Genomic DNA, 16,021 nt, shown 5'->3' on the forward strand with positions numbered 1-16,021 from the left:
CGACGATGACAGTGACCATGGCGATGATGGTCCCTTTTCAATGGTTGCAAAGTGGTCGAGTCAGCTTTCTTTGGAGTGACAGCTCAAATTCAAAGTGGTTGAGTCAGCTCTCCTTGGATTGGCAGGTTCTGGCTTTGGGATTTTAGCAGAAACTCCTTTGTTCCTATGTTTCTGGCCTTGCCAACAGGTAAGAGGGAGCAGGGAGGCACCAACTTGTATCTTGCCTTCACAGGATACTGTGGCATCATCCCCCACTCTCCCATAGCAAACAGGAGTTATTTGGTCACAGGCTAGATCTTCTGGCAGTAAACAGACCTGAGCACTATCTTCCGAAGGCAAACAGCTCCAAAGAAATGATTTCAAATGTAAAATTGTCCACACAGTGATGTTGATTGCCACACAGCAACACCCATCTCTCATCTCCTAGAGTCTTATCACAAGAAATACCTCAGAAAACAAGCTTTGAGCCAGAAAGCAAAGGAGTCATACACTACTGAAGGAGCAAACCAAATGTAACCACTGATGTACTTTTTTAAAATATGAGAAAAGTATGGAAATTATTAAAGTGTCAGTAAAATATCAGGACCAAAAATGTGTTCAAAGATGATGCAATTGACAAAAAACTGAGTAAATAGTTATGCTATACTATGTTATTCTATGCTATACCACGTTACCTTGCTGAGGAAACCAGTGAGGTCCTGAGTTAGACTAATTCCTTTGTCTTTAAGGAAACGCCTGCAAATGGGTACAACAGATACCCTGAAATAAAACAATAAATTGAAACTCAGCAAAATGTTAGTATTGGCTAGTATTTTCTGTGAAGCTCTGAAAGAGCCTAGGTGTGAAGTATTTGAAGTACGAATGTTGATCTTAAGGATAATTTCCATAGTGAAAATTGGTAGAGATTATAATAAAGAATAGAATTAGGAGACACATGATGAAACTTGTTTCAGAAAACTCAGTGTAACCTCTGAAGAGGACTGTAGAGTTTAATGGGAAAACAGTGAGAATATGGATTAAACTAACAAGAGATGCTGCAGTATCATTGAACTGTTAAAAACTTGACAGAGTTCCCCAAAGAAAAAATTTAGGGAAGCATAATATAATGTATTGTCTGGTTATGAGATAAGGAAGTTGATGTCTTCTTTGTCAAAGAGTAATGTAATCATTACAGGCAGATTATCTCCTCTTCCTTCCTCATTCTCTTCTACATCTCTTATGAAAATAGTCAGTCTTATCATAAAAAAAAGTAAAATACAGTAATTCTTTTTTAGTCTGATACCTCTTCATGCTCTTTGACATTTTGGTTATTAACTGAAAACTATCGCTCTTTTGAGTGGGAATAAGTGTATGTTTCTTTCCAATGCACTAGTCATAGAGATGGCTTAGGTGATTAGGCAGTTATGTATTAGAAGCCATTAAGAAATTTCAATCTGTGGCCTCTACATATCTATCAATCTATGTATCATATATATCTCTCTACTATATCTACAATAATCTTAAAGATGTTTATCATGGCATTTGAGAGAGGTGCATGCTTATCCCAAATGCTATAGGGTCGGATAAGACATACTCTGGGGAAATTTGTTTTATTTTTTATAACTTTATTGCTTTATAGATACATATCTAAAAGAAATGATACTTTGCTGCTATTGTTTGCTTAGGTGATGTGTGTTCCACCATTTTTCTTTTTCAATTATCTGCATTATTGAATTGTCGTATTTAATTTGCACTGCTTTGAGAATAACCCTTTGTTAAACTTGAATTAACACAGGTATTTAAGTTGTTGAATTGAGATGGATGTTCTGACTTTTTGCATTTTAATATATATAATTCCTTTTTAAATACCAAACTATATTTATTAAAGTCAGTACTGGCTTGAGTGGACAACAACATTTTATTCTTGCAACTGACTTGTTTCTCTTTTGTCTCCCAAGAACAGTTTATTATATGAGTCTGATTTTTTTTTTTCTAGATATGAGTCCAGTGGTAAATTTAATTGCCCATGAATCCAGCTGAAAAATGAAAGGGAGAATCATTTAAGTAGTGGGCTCTGAAAAATACAGGAGTCTACCTGCTTGAAATTAACTTAAAAATCTGCATTGCAGATAAAATTGTAGTGATTGCAAAGAAATCTGAGATGGAACAGATAAGTGTGATTTTAGTTAATTTATAATTAGCTGTTAAATCTCAAATTTAAAATTAGATTTTGTTAGAACTGTAACTGTAGTTTCTTTAAATTGCTGATATGCACACATACTCAATATGTTGTGCAGTAACAGCCTCTGAGCCAGTTTTCAACCTAAGGAATTACAATTTTTCGTTATAATAATATCCTTAGATAAATCAAGAAAAAACTATCATTATAACTGTCATTCAGTGGTAGTACTAGTGTACTCTTTTGGGTAAAGAGATTTGCAGATTGGTGGCGTAGAGCAAGAAACATCAAGGTTTTTTTGTGAAAGAGTAATAGAGTAATTACCGGCAGATTATCCCCTCTTTCCTTCTCATCCTTTTTCTATATCCTTTATGAAATAGTGAGTCTTATTATCAAAATAAGATTCAGGAGATGATATCACTTACCAGCTCTCTAGCAATAAGCAGCATTTTGATTTTGTGTGCTCATGAAGTCACTGAGTTTTAAGAAAGCACAAACAATTTGAACTTTTGTACTCACCGTTGTTTTTTTCTTCTTCTTAATGAAAATATATTTTAAATATGTCCTTGTTTACTAAAGTTGTATAACAAACTGTATTCTCTGTGAAACCTCTGCTGAATTTTATAGCAAAAAACTTGGCTTTTTGAACCAGAAATCACAATTTTCATAGCAAATAGAAGTGATTCTTCCCTAAATTATATTCTTAATTAAATACTATTTAGATATGAACAGAATGGACAGATGAGTAAATGATACAAAAGCTATAATCTTTCCAAAAAAGAAAGTTTTAAAGAGATTTTTTGTTTCCCTCCAGAAGTTCCACAGATATTATGCCAAAGCTTTGCTATAGATAATTGACTTGAAAAGCATTTTAATTATTATTTTTTTTTAATTGTAGAATTTTGTTCTTTGACATACAAACAGGTCTGAATACTAATGATCAAGATGGGAAATCTTCCCAACAAAAATACTTACCAATTTAGGTATGTGGGTAATACTTCACTGTTGTTATGATAAGGCTTTTTGAAGGGCTTCAGGAAGCATTATTTTATAAGACAACATATCATTACAATAAATTCAACAAACACAAAAAATGAAGGACAGCATACTAAATAGTTCGGCATAATCAAAAGTTGGTAGGAAGAGTCCTGTGAGTAGTCTGTTAGAAGTGATTTATAGGTCCTTCAGAAGGGACGGGTAGGCAAGTAAAGTGTTAGGGAAGTGGTGCTTTGTGTGATATAAACTGGACTGCACGAAGCCTGTAGTTGGTTATGATGTGGTTCAGAGAGTCCGGGTAAGAATAAAGGTAAAAGCAAATAAAGCGGATGTTCTTGTAGTCTCCTACAGGCCACTCAACCAGAATAATGGCACTGATGAATTATTCTTTAGAGAACTAAGAGATATCTCTAGATTAACACTGAATTTGATCTAGAGATAGTTCAACATAAGTTGAAGCCCCAGCTTATGAGGGGCTTCAACATGCCAGGCATTACTAGGCAATACTAAACAACTGGTGCAAACAGGCCCAGGAAGTTTTTAAAACAGCTCTATAATTTCCTGGTACTGGCACTATACAAACACATAATACATAATATGATAGTGAACAAGTGTCTGGTGTGTCAGGCTCATAAGGTTCTGGGTTACATCAGGTTGGTGGTCAGTCACTAGTAGGGGACCCAAAGATCCATTTCAGGGTCAGTTCTCTTTAATATTTTCATCATAACCATATTTTCATCATGTGATTGGCTACAAGACTCGAAAATATACTATGTAAGTTTGTGGGTGACGCTAAAAGGGAGCATCTGACAAGTCTCTGAAGGGCAAAGAGGCCTTGCAGAGAAATCTGGGCAGATTACAGGTCTGGGTAAGCATCCACTGTATGAAGTTTAACTATAACAAGGGGCCAGATTCTGCACCTGGGATGAGGTGACTGGATTTATGTAGGGACTGGGAGACAAGAATCTGGAGAGCAGCCCTGCAGAAAATGGTCTGTGGATTCTGACTAATGGCAAGTTCAGCATGAGTCAGCCCTGATAGTCAACTGCACCAGTCCTACCCTGAGGTGTATCAAGCGCAGTATTTCTAGCTTGTAAAGGGAAAGGATTGTCTCACTCTGCTCTGTGCTGTTGCAGCCTAACTTCATGCATTGTGTGCAGTTTTAGGCACCAAAATATAAGAATGTAATGCTGTTAAGAATACAAAGGAGAGCTATGAAGATGGTAAATGGTCTAGAGGGAAAGATGTATGAGGAGCTGTGAAAGTCTCTCTGTTTGTTCAGTCTCAAGAGGAGGAGACTGAGGGAAGGCCTCATGGGAGAACACAGCTCCTCACAGTGAGCGGATGGGCAGCACTGATTTCTGCTCTCTGATGACAGAGACAGGACCCAAGGGAATGGCATGGAGCTATGTCAGGGGAGCGTTGAGTTGGTTATTAGGAAAAGGCTTTTCACCAAGAGGGTGGTCAGACGCTGGAATAGGCTCCACAGGGATAGTCAGGGCACCAACTTTGTCAGATTTCAGGAAACATGCCTGGCTCTTGTTCACTGCTGGCAAAAATGCTTAGCTTACGGTGATGATTATGTTGAAAAATAGTTTTTTGTAGCTCAGAATTTTCTCTATCAAATAGTGTTATTGTGCTCTTTGTATCTGTTGTAGTTTCCATGGAAATAAACAGGAGGCATTTTGGTGTGACCTACATGCTTGTCAAGCCAATGTTCTTGGACAGCGCAGCTCAGTATCTTTTGTAACAAAAACATGCCATTTGTAACTCTACTGTTCAGTTGACAAATAATTAAACCTGTGTTCATTAAACATCATTAATCATTTACCTCATAAAAGGTAAATGATCTCAAAGATCACTGTTTATAAAAATGAGACTACCAAATAAATATTTTAATATCAATTATAAAAACTAAATTAAACTTTCTTCAACTTTAACTTTAGGAGTCTCTTTAATCAGTGTTTATTATTAATAAGAACATATAGAATTTTGTAGGTTGTATAATTTAAAAAAAAAAAATGATAAAATATCTGTTCTTAATCTTTTACAATCATGTGTGTAGTTGCCAAGGAAGTTGTTTTGTGTTTTTATATTTATTTTTCATACCAGTAGTGAAAATTCTACCCTTCCAATTTTGTGAAAAATTATGGCTAAATCTGTACACTTGAATAATAATTTCATTGGAGAAAATCAATAACATTTTTGAAGTGTACTGACATTATTTATTTGTTTGACACAAATTTAATTTTTTTTTTTTTCCCTCTATTTATAAAGTATGATATCCTAGTGATGTAACTTTGATTCTACAGTATGCTTTTAGTATTATCATATTGCCTATTAGTATCATATGTTATTTATTAAAGATAGAACTCAAATCACTCATAATTTTAGATACACAAATGTTAATATCAAATTTTTTTTCTGTGTAAAATAACTATTGAAGTTGATAAAAGTGTGGTAAAGTTGCAATAAATCTGATTTTTATGCATTTGAAAAATAATGCAGCTGAAATATATTTGTGGAAAAAACCGCATGTTTTTCAGAAGCAGGGTTTGGGGAATTTGCTTATTTATTCATTTATACTATTACTTTTCTAAAATAACAAATACTATCTTTCACTGCATAAAGTGAAGGAATAGAGAAAAATAGGAATATAAAGAACATGGAGTATATAAGTAAGTCTTCTCAATTCGGGAATGGAATATATAGCTATTAACAAAATATTGAGTATTGCTGTGTGCTATTCAAATTTTATTAAAAATTAGGAATGAAATTTACTTGATCATAATTTTACCTTGAATTTGCATATTCCTTTATTGATTAATGAAATGTAATAACAATATGAGTGCTGAGTAGGGCCGTATTATTAGTCTTGCAGTAGCTCATTTGTCCAATTCATGGACAGGAAGGAAAGAAATTATTACAATCATTTTTCTCTAGTCTAAATCTCTGTTTATAATGCTCTTCCTTATTTACCTCTGTTTCATCCAAAATGCGGAACAGAAAATTTTGAATACTTATAAGCTGATAAACAGATCAGTTTTCATCAAAAATACTTAGGAGATTCAGCTTGTGAAGAGTATCTACTTTGTGTATTTCAAATAACTCAAGGTAAACGGTGGTAAAAGGTAAAAGGTGAATGAGAAATTCAGCAGAGACTCTACTACCTCTAGGCAAACATTACCAATATTTATATTATCCAAACTGTTTTCAAAAGGAAGCATGAATTTCTCATATTTCACAAGTATGTATTAAGATACTGAGATAATTATTTTAGCTGTTAAAAACAATATTTCATGTTTGGTTATCATAGTACTTTCTGTGTAAGTCGGCTGGCTTGCATGTTAGTGCAATTTATTGAAATCCATTCTCAAAGATTTAGGGCCTCAAAATGACAGAATTGAAAGGTGTTCTTTTCATGGTATACTCTGCTATAAATTTTGCGTGCATTAACTAAAGGTAGTAAATAATTCATAATTTCTATGTACCTTTTATTTAGTATTACTAATGAGATAAAATCTGAGATAACAGCAAGAGAAACAACTTTTTTCTCATTTAATAAAAATCATAAGATAATATATTGAGATCGTACCACAATAATATAATTATTTATGTTTAGCATGAAACACTGAATAGTAGTTATTTTAGAAACTCAATTCTTAACAGAAGAAATATGTATTTCTTGATGCATATGTAACCATTAAACTCATAAAAATGGTTAGAAGAAATATTCTGAACAGTTGTCATAATATTTAAAATAGCTCTGTCTGCTGTATATAAGACGTGGGTTATATCCATAGGAAAACATGAACACTTACTACTGTTGCACAAATGTCTGATATAGGAAGAGAAGAAAAAGCACTCTCGCTTGACCATTCTGACCAAAACCAAATGCTAAATTTGTCAGCCTTGGAAAAATACATTGTTGTAGTAAATTGTATTGCTAAGATCTGTGATTTTATCAATTACTATAGCTACTGGTAGTACAGTAAATAAATAAATATGTATGATAAAGAAAAGTGGTTCCTTATAATCATATATCTATTTATATCATTTTCTAAGTAATTGAGATATAAATAAGTTACACATAGTGTTCAGTCATGGTGTTCCTCTTTGAGCAGTTTTATACATCATTTTGAATCATGTGCCTTATTGGCAGGTATAATCGTTTACTAGTGTGCTGAAAGGATGAATAACCTATGTCTAGAGAATAAAGCATCGTATAAATGAATAACAGTTTCGTACACCACAAATAATAGCATGCTTCCAATAAAATAAATCACAACATGCTACCAAAAAAACAAAACAAAACAAAAAAACAATAACAGAAAAGAACATTTTATTAAGATGGTTGATATATGTTAAAGAAAAACAGTAATTGACTTGGCAAAAAGCAGAGTGCAATCAATTCTCTTTTGATATATGAGAAAGTTGAGCGTTTCACATGATACAGAATGTAATCTAACATTGAAGAATGATAAAATTTGCTCTTATACCACATATCAACATATAGCAAATCACTTTAGCTGATTATTTCCTAATATTATATTATTCAAAACTACTTATCTTCAATTTCTAGCACCTTGTGGAAGTCGGTCAACGGGCTCTGAAGGGACTGTATTATCACCAAACTACCCCAAGAATTACAGTGTTGGTCACAACTGTGTTTACTCTATCACTGTTCCTAAGGAATTTGGTAAGTAGATATAATCTCATTCTTTTTTTTTTTTTTTTTTTCTCACTTGAATATTTTCAACACGTTTCAATGAATTGTGTGATTAGAAAAAAACTATTTTAAACTAGTATTTCTATTTATACTTTTTATCTGATATTTTTATAGTGCACTGATTTCTCAACATACTTGTACTTAAGATTATCTTTAGAAAGTCCACATGAGGTGAAAGAGGGAATATTTGTCCTAAATGTGTGATAATTCTCATCATGCTGGGCTTCTCTGAATGACAAGTTGATGAACAGTCTTTCATAAGAACCAGCTTAGACCAGAATGTCTATTTCTCTTTTTCATACATTCCCAGATCCTCCATCAAAACTTCACTCCCATCCCTAACATTGTTTTGTGATGAATCTTTTAAAGATACCTTCTATTCTTCAAAAAGAACAATGTTTTTACTGTTTAATCTCCCCTTATGAATGATTTTATCTCACTTCATTATTAGAAGATGCCTTTGATGACTACTGATAGCTTATCATTTGCACTCCTTGGTAGACAGTGTCTCACATAACCACTTGTTACGTGAATAACTATGCTTCACGTTTATGCTTCAATATATAAGACTTTATTCTGACCTGAAGTTTCTCTTTCAGTTCACCAAATAATAAATGCTTGTGGATGGAAATGAATATTTATAAATCTTCTTTCATGTTGACTTTGCAAACATTTTATCCAAATTAAAGGCAGTATTTAAAGTGCTGTGTACTCCATCTGCTGTACTTGCGCTTACTTAACTCTGTTAAAATTCAATTAATTTGTTCTTAGTTTTAGGGTGGAGGTGCAGAGGCTACTACAAAATAAACGGGCTTTTAAAAGTAATGTCTCCAAACATGTGGGGATCTCCATTCCTCTGTAGTGTTCAAAAATATATATATACTTATTTGCACAGTTCTTGATAAGTTTTGGATTGTTAAGCTTACACTTTTGATCTAACTTATCTGTTTAAGACAGACTGGAATGATTTTATCTTCTGTTTTCCAGCAAAACTAATACTTATTAGATATTTAATGACACAGATGACAATATGCAAAGACTTGCAATTACTGTTATGAAGGATTTGGTTGAAATGTACTTTGTATGTTTGATGTTCTGGATAGAAATGTAGTTTTTTGACTTCTACAAGCAAAAGATAAGTAACTGGAATTGAAGACACATTTCCCAAAGTAACACATGGAAGTGGAGGTGGAGGGATGGAAGGATTGGGGCAGGGAAGGAGCCCACACACTTACTTTAATCCTTGTATAGACTTCTGCATACTTACTTGGAATAATTTGCAAATACTAATTTTCTTTCCACAGTAAGGATGTTAGGAACAGTATTAAGAAATTATATTATTTCAGGTCTTGATTAAAAAAGCAGCTTACATTCACTTACACTGCTTTGATGTGGATGGTGTAGAGCTCACTCTGACAAGATGGCAAAATGGTCCCCAAGAAATACTCTACAAGTGCTTTGTGGTTTGAGACACTAGATTTCACCATGAATCCACCATGAATGACATGTAGATTTGTTAGTGAATATGGCATAGCAAGTATAAATCAAAACAAATTTTTGAGAGACTGAAAGAGTACTTGAGTAAAGCTGCTGACATAAAATAATTTTAAGAAATTTACCTAAAGAAAGTAGCAAAAACTTTTCTTTCATAATCTTCTCTATTGTGCTGGTTTTCAGAGTGAAAGATAGCATTCAAAATCTTCTGAATCAAATCTCTCGAGGAAATACTTCTGCATCCAATAAACTATGTGATTTCTTAGGATAGATTACAGTTTCAAAACAGTTAAACCAGGTTAATATAGGAAAATACACTAATGATGGAATAGTTTAAATGTGCAGGAGGAAGCTCATAGGACTGGATTATTTTTAATGGAGTGAACGGAAAATCTATTTCATGTGCACCTTTTCCAGTTCTGCTGCCCAAAATTCTGTGGGAAAGTCATTGGTCGCTGGACTTTTTTCAGTGTTTCATTATTCTGTCATGCAGAATTGCATTTCATATATTTCATGCCATCACTGGTTTAAGCTAAAAGATAAATGATTCACAAAAACACACAGTGCCACGGGCAATCTTTTGTAAATGTGGAAGACTCATCTTTAACACTTTTCCAATGATATGTTTAAAATGTTGTAATGATCATTAATTCAGTGCTGGAATCCAGCATGGCTTACAATTAAGATGCATGCATTTAAGATTTTATTTTGTTTTTCTGATGTATATGAATTACTGTTTATGCTCTGCTAACATAATAGTGTGTTCTATACTGCCATTTTAAATTAATATTATGGACAGTAAAATGGATTTTATATCATTTTGCTTCAGCAGATAGATTTTCTTTCTGCCAAAGCAAAAAGATAAATTGAACATAAACAGTAAGGTATAAAAGTGTAGTTTATATGCTATGCTATCAGGAAATTAGGTATCTGCTCTCCATAGCCACTGAAAAATATAAGAAGCAGACCAGAGCTTTTTTTTTTTTTTTTTTTTTTTTTTTTTTAACTACAAAGGAATTAAAGCAATATATATGCTTAGGGGAAAAAAAAAGTCTAATTTATAAGGAGACAATATTTGCTTTAGGTTTAAAGGAAGATATAGCATTAGAGGAGTGGCACTTTACTGATAAACACAACATTTTGGGATAAGTATTCTTGTCAGTTTCCTGCCTTACTGTAAGCAGGGAAGTTAAATCAGGTATTCTCTTCTGATCCTGTGTAAAGCTGGCTATAATTGTGTCCACGGACATCTTTACAACATTACAGTGATACCATTTTCAGCTTTTTCTTGCTTCTTCTCTAGAATTTCTGTGTAATTATATAGCCCTTATTTTTATAAATAAGTGACAAAGATGGAGAAAAAAAATAGTTCATTTTTTTATTTGATTTAAGAAATGATCCTTGAAAGAGTGTGTATATATATATTTATATAGAGAGGGGTTTTTTTTTGTTTATTTTTTAAAAATTCTGGAAGGTATGCCTACAGTCTGCCAGTAAAAAAAAACACACAAAGAGCAAATACTGCTGTCAACATGTGGTTTTCATGCAATTCACTGCATCCGGATTCATTAGATGACTTAAAATTATTTCAGAGAGTTTATTCTCTCAGTTTAAAACCATTCCCCTTGTCCTATCACTATCCACTGCTGTAAACAGACAGCACTGTCCCTCCTGTTTATATGCTCCTTTCAAATATTGGAAGGCTGCAATGAGGTCTCCCTGGAGCCCTCTCTTCTCCAAGCTAAACTGTTTCAGTTCCTCAACCTTTCTTCATAGGAGAGATGCTCCAGCCCTCTGATCATCTTAGTGACCTTCCTCTGGACACGCTCTGAGAGCTCCACATCCTTCTTGTACTGGGAGCCCCAGGCCTGGATGTGGTACTCTAGATGGGGCCTCATAAGAGTTGATTAAAAGGGGACAATCACCTCCCTCCCCAAGTTTACTTTGCACCTTCAGCACAAATAAGAAATATCAAATAACCATTATCTTCTGCTGGCCACAGCACAATCCAGACTATTATTTTGAAATCTGTTTTGAAAAATTTCTATTAGCAGCAGAGTTCTTGTAGTTCTCTTAAGATGAAAAATTTCCTTAATGAAAAAATCACCTTTGCTATGAGGCACTTGACTGTATGACTTCTTAGTGGGATTTTGTGGCTAATCAGAGGATATGAGATTTTAGGTTAAATTACATACTTTTGTTGTTTGTTTGTTCTTACCTCATTAAAAAAAAATGTATTGTTGTAACATAAGAGTATTGAAGAGGAAGAACAAGGAATCATACTAAGAAAACATCAGTATGGAATTTTTTAAGTAGAATAACTGTCTCCACATATATATATATTAGTTGGGCAAAACGCATAACTTCTTTGTATACAACTCTGTGTACAACTGTGTACTTCTCTCTGTGTAAATCTCCGTAAAACAGAATGAAAATATTTACGTCAAGTTTTGTGAGAATTAATCAAATTAATACTCTAAGTACAAAGAAGTAACATGTAAGTCCTATATTTTATGGCATACCGAAGAAGTACATGTTGCTTTTTTCCTTTCATAATCTTTCCTAATCATAACCTTCCTTTTCAGTTTCTGCCATTTTCTTGTATATGGCATAGCACTGATTTCTATCCCATGATGTACCTATAATTTCATGCATGCTTTGCAGGCTAATGAAAACAAATATTATAAACAAAAATAATAAGAAAAATTATTTGAAGATGAAAACTCAGTCACTTCTTTGTTATTTGGCAGTATTCACTGAATTTTTTTTAAGGTAGAAAAAAACGTGGATTTTTTAAATAGAAATGATTATATGGATGCGTTTTAAAATGTTTATTTTCTCAGTTATTACATTCAATTTGCTCATTTATGGACTATTGGAGAAATGAATGTGTATTTCTTTCTCCCCTGCTGTTCCTCCCAGAATAGATTTGAGCTGTTGAAGTATAAATAGAGAGCTGAAAGAACTGAGGAAAAAAGGCTGAAAGCAGACTTCTGAAAAATAATGTTTCCTTTGGGCTATGGAATGAAATATAATTTAAAACATACAGCAAGGAACAGTTTGTATTTCTTTATAAAGTTACATGGTTCTAACAGTTCTGAAAATGTATATAATTGTCTGATTTGAAAGATCTGAAAAGTTAATTTCTTGTTGAGAGAAAAATGATTGAAGGAATTTCAAACTTCTGGAGGAGAAAACAGTTCAAAGCATAATTATATATATATAATATGTAAAATATTTTAATGTTTCCAGTCGGGTTGCCATTTTTGATGTTTCTGAATTGCCATTTACTAAGACCAGAGTGTCAAGATTTTGATTACGATTTGAGAAAATCAAGGCCATCAACAATGTAGTTAAACATGGAGTGATTTATTCTACCTGCAACATGTGCAATTGTAGTGTGTATACATAATTAAGTACTATAAAATGTCATATAAACATCTTGTTGCTGCATTTTGTGGTGTAATCTTTTCAGTTTATAGATTATTCGAATTCTGTGTTTAAAAGAACTGAAATAATTTTGGATATATTTATGCATACCTCCATTAGAAATAACTATTTGTAAGTATCTGTCACTGTCACTGTCTGTCACTGTCACTATTATGATCACTATTCATAAGTATTATCAAATATTATCAACTGACATTATCAAACTTTAACCATTATAATGAAGTATGAGATAGTATATCAGTTACCATATTAAAATGCTGTAAATTGCAAAATTAAATCCATATTGATTAAAATTTAGACCTAAATTAATTAGAAATATACAGAGGAATACGCACAGCTATTAAAACAATGTGAGTACTGGAAAATGGCACAATTTGCTTAAATGTGTTCTGCAATCCTATCACTTTAAGTACTTAAATCAAGACTTTACATTTTCAGTAGTTATAAATAATGAAGCCATGGACTTGGTGCATAAGAATTCCACCATACCGGGTGAGAAAACAAGGGAGTACCTACTACAGTGTCCTCTAAACAGCAATAAATGTGGAAGTTCAAATAAAAAAGTTTAAGCTCAGGACATGTTTGGTTTTACTAACTCTTCCTTATGAGTTCTTTCATTAATTTATATAATTGCATTTTGGCCTATTTAGGTTTAGTATTTGTGACAAATGTTAGCAAGCAGGTCCACAGCTTAAATGTTTATTCTGTAAAAAAAAACATCATCTGAGATTTAAATAAGTTTTCATATGTTTTTCACTTAGTGCTTTCCAGTTCTAATACTGGAAAGGACAGCAAAAATCACTCCATGTTCAGTTTCTCCATATATTTTATGATTTTGTTGATTCTTGATATACACTGCATATTTTTTCATCCTTCTCTATACTTTTTGTACTTTTATTTATTTATTTATTTATGGCACTATGAAGCAGAATCATTTGTTTTAACCTCCAGATCTCACCAACAGCAGTTAATATTCAGTTAAAGTCCATCATTCTGAATATATAGTAGAACAATTTTAAAAAATTTTGAAAGGAAATAGGAAAAATAAAGAGGAAAAGAAAAAAAAAAAGAGAAAGAGAAAGAAAAAAGAAAAAAAAAGACAACTTGAAGGATTCATATATTTTCATGTACTTTATTAGGCTTTATTAGAATGTATACATTTGCACAACTGTAAGTGCCTAGTTTCATCTATTACAATAAAATATAAAATATAATAATTTGATAGCCCATGTTTACCTCTAAATTCCTAGCTTGGATAAGGAATTAGAACCAAGAACAGATTCTTTTCTCTTTAATCATTACTGATTCTACATTTTTTACTTCCACATTTTAAATCCTTTATAATCCTTATGACACTTTTCCATCCACTGCTAATATTGTTAATAAAATTAGGATATAAATATTTTGTAGGTACTAGGGTACTTATGCTGTTGTATGGTCATTTTTGTTTTTCGTTGTTTACATATGTTGAAATGTTGAATACCCGCTGATGTGCATGTGCTGAACTTAAGAACAAAAATAACATTCTTGCATGCAGCTGTTCAACTAATATGACTAAAAAAATAAATATGATTTTGACTCAGCATATGAATTCCCAAACATTTCTTACTTTGATTTAGCTGTTCATCTAGTTTACAAATGTAAAAAAATGCACTGAATATTTATGTTCTTAAGAAAAATGAAACATTCCACAGCCTGTGAAACATTCATGGGCTTATCAACAAAATGAACATATAAAACAAGGTATATAACAATTTCCCTAGAATTATCAAGGTGGACATTGGACTGATAATTTTGGTGAGGAGGGTAAGACAAAAAATTTGAAAATGTATTCAAGAGCAGAAATAAGTGTTTTATTAAAATTTTCTAACAATTATGTATGAATATGTTTTATGAAATAAAATATTTTATTTATAAAAATGTATTATATGAAAAATATATGTAGATCTTCACTGTCTCTTTTTTATTCAGAATTATATTTTTTACTGCTTTTACAGTGCAAGAAATAACTGTGTACGCAATGATGTTTGATTAACTGGTCAGGAAAATCAACTAAATATATTTTCAATTAAAACATTTTTATATCAATATATTAATGCTTATTTTGTTCTCTCTCTTATTTCTTTTCCTGTTCCTTATGTTTGGCTGTTGGTGCTTCTTGTTTTTTCTTCTTTCTGTTTGATCAGTGGTTTTTGGCCAGTTCGTATTTTTCCAGACATCACTCCATGATGTGGTTGAAGTATACGATGGCCCAACTCTGCAGTCATCCTTGTTATCTTCTCTCTCAGGATCTCATTCAGGTATCTTTTAATAGGATTGTCATTAAATTGTTGTTCATTTTATATAACCTATAAAAATAGAGCAGGTGAAAGAAACATAAAAGAAAGCTCATGTTGTCTTAGATACAATTTGGAGAAATATATGAAATCTGGATTTGGAAAGAAAAAATCACTCAGAACAGTTTTAAGTAATGAAGGAACAGAAGCCAAATAAGATCTTTTCTTTTTATATTATTTTCTTGTAATATTTGGTTATTATAGTGAGTTTTTTGGGCTTCTTTCTTCGTGCTTTTATTGCTCTTATCCAGTGAGTAATTTAAAATGAATATTAGACATTTAAAAGGGAATGAGACATATATTTATAATAAAGTGAAACTGTATAGTTTATACATGTGTACATTTGTCTTAAAGAAGTATGTTGTGTAAAGATATGTATTATTTTATTTATGAGGGAAATACATATATTCATAGTACTTGAGACAATTTTCAATCTCTCTTTTTTTAGAACAACATAATACTGCCAACTTAAGATGTTGAAATCATACGTATTTAGTAAAGTTACTGAAGTAGAATTGTATTTTGGGTGTTATTTTAAACTGCAAAGTTATTGATAATTATTTTGAATGCTTCTTTAGTAAAAAGTGGTTATGATAGCTTTGTATTTGCTTTGTTTGAGTAGGTGAATCCCTTCCACTGAGCTCAGGTAACCAGATCACAGTTAGATTTACTTCAGTTGGACCAATAACAGCTAAAGGATTTCATTTTGTTTATCAAGGTGAGACATCCTGGAAAAATGCATGTTTATTCATTTTTTCCACAAATTGCATATCAAGAGAGTGGAACAGGGAAAAAATGTGAAGTAATAGCCTTTTAATGATTTAACAAATTTCTTTATTTCTGACTATTTATATAATG

The 16,021-nt window shown here is 32.2% G+C and overlaps 1 protein-coding gene across 3 annotated transcripts in view; it reads left to right on the forward strand.

The window, feature by feature from the left end:
* CSMD3 (CUB and Sushi multiple domains 3) overlaps positions 1-16,021 on the forward strand; it is a 525,852-nt gene that overhangs the window by 401,015 nt on the left and 108,816 nt on the right. For 2 of the 3 annotated variants that reach the window (XM_042839423.1, XM_042839431.1), the window contains 3 exons: positions 7,737-7,853; positions 15,014-15,127; positions 15,786-15,881. In XM_042839423.1, the coding sequence (XP_042695357.1) occupies positions 7,737-7,853; positions 15,014-15,127; positions 15,786-15,881 (327 nt within the window). The remainder of the gene's footprint in view (positions 1-7,736; positions 7,854-15,013; positions 15,128-15,785; positions 15,882-16,021) is intronic. The other variant, XM_042839438.1, reaches the window with a different exon arrangement.

The sequence above is a fragment of the Centrocercus urophasianus genome, unplaced genomic scaffold, assembly GCF_019232065.1.
Source record: "Centrocercus urophasianus isolate 14NV4802_14NV808 unplaced genomic scaffold, USGS_Curo_1.0 seq_11, whole genome shotgun sequence".
NCBI classification, from domain to species: domain Eukaryota; kingdom Metazoa; phylum Chordata; class Aves; order Galliformes; family Phasianidae; genus Centrocercus; species Centrocercus urophasianus.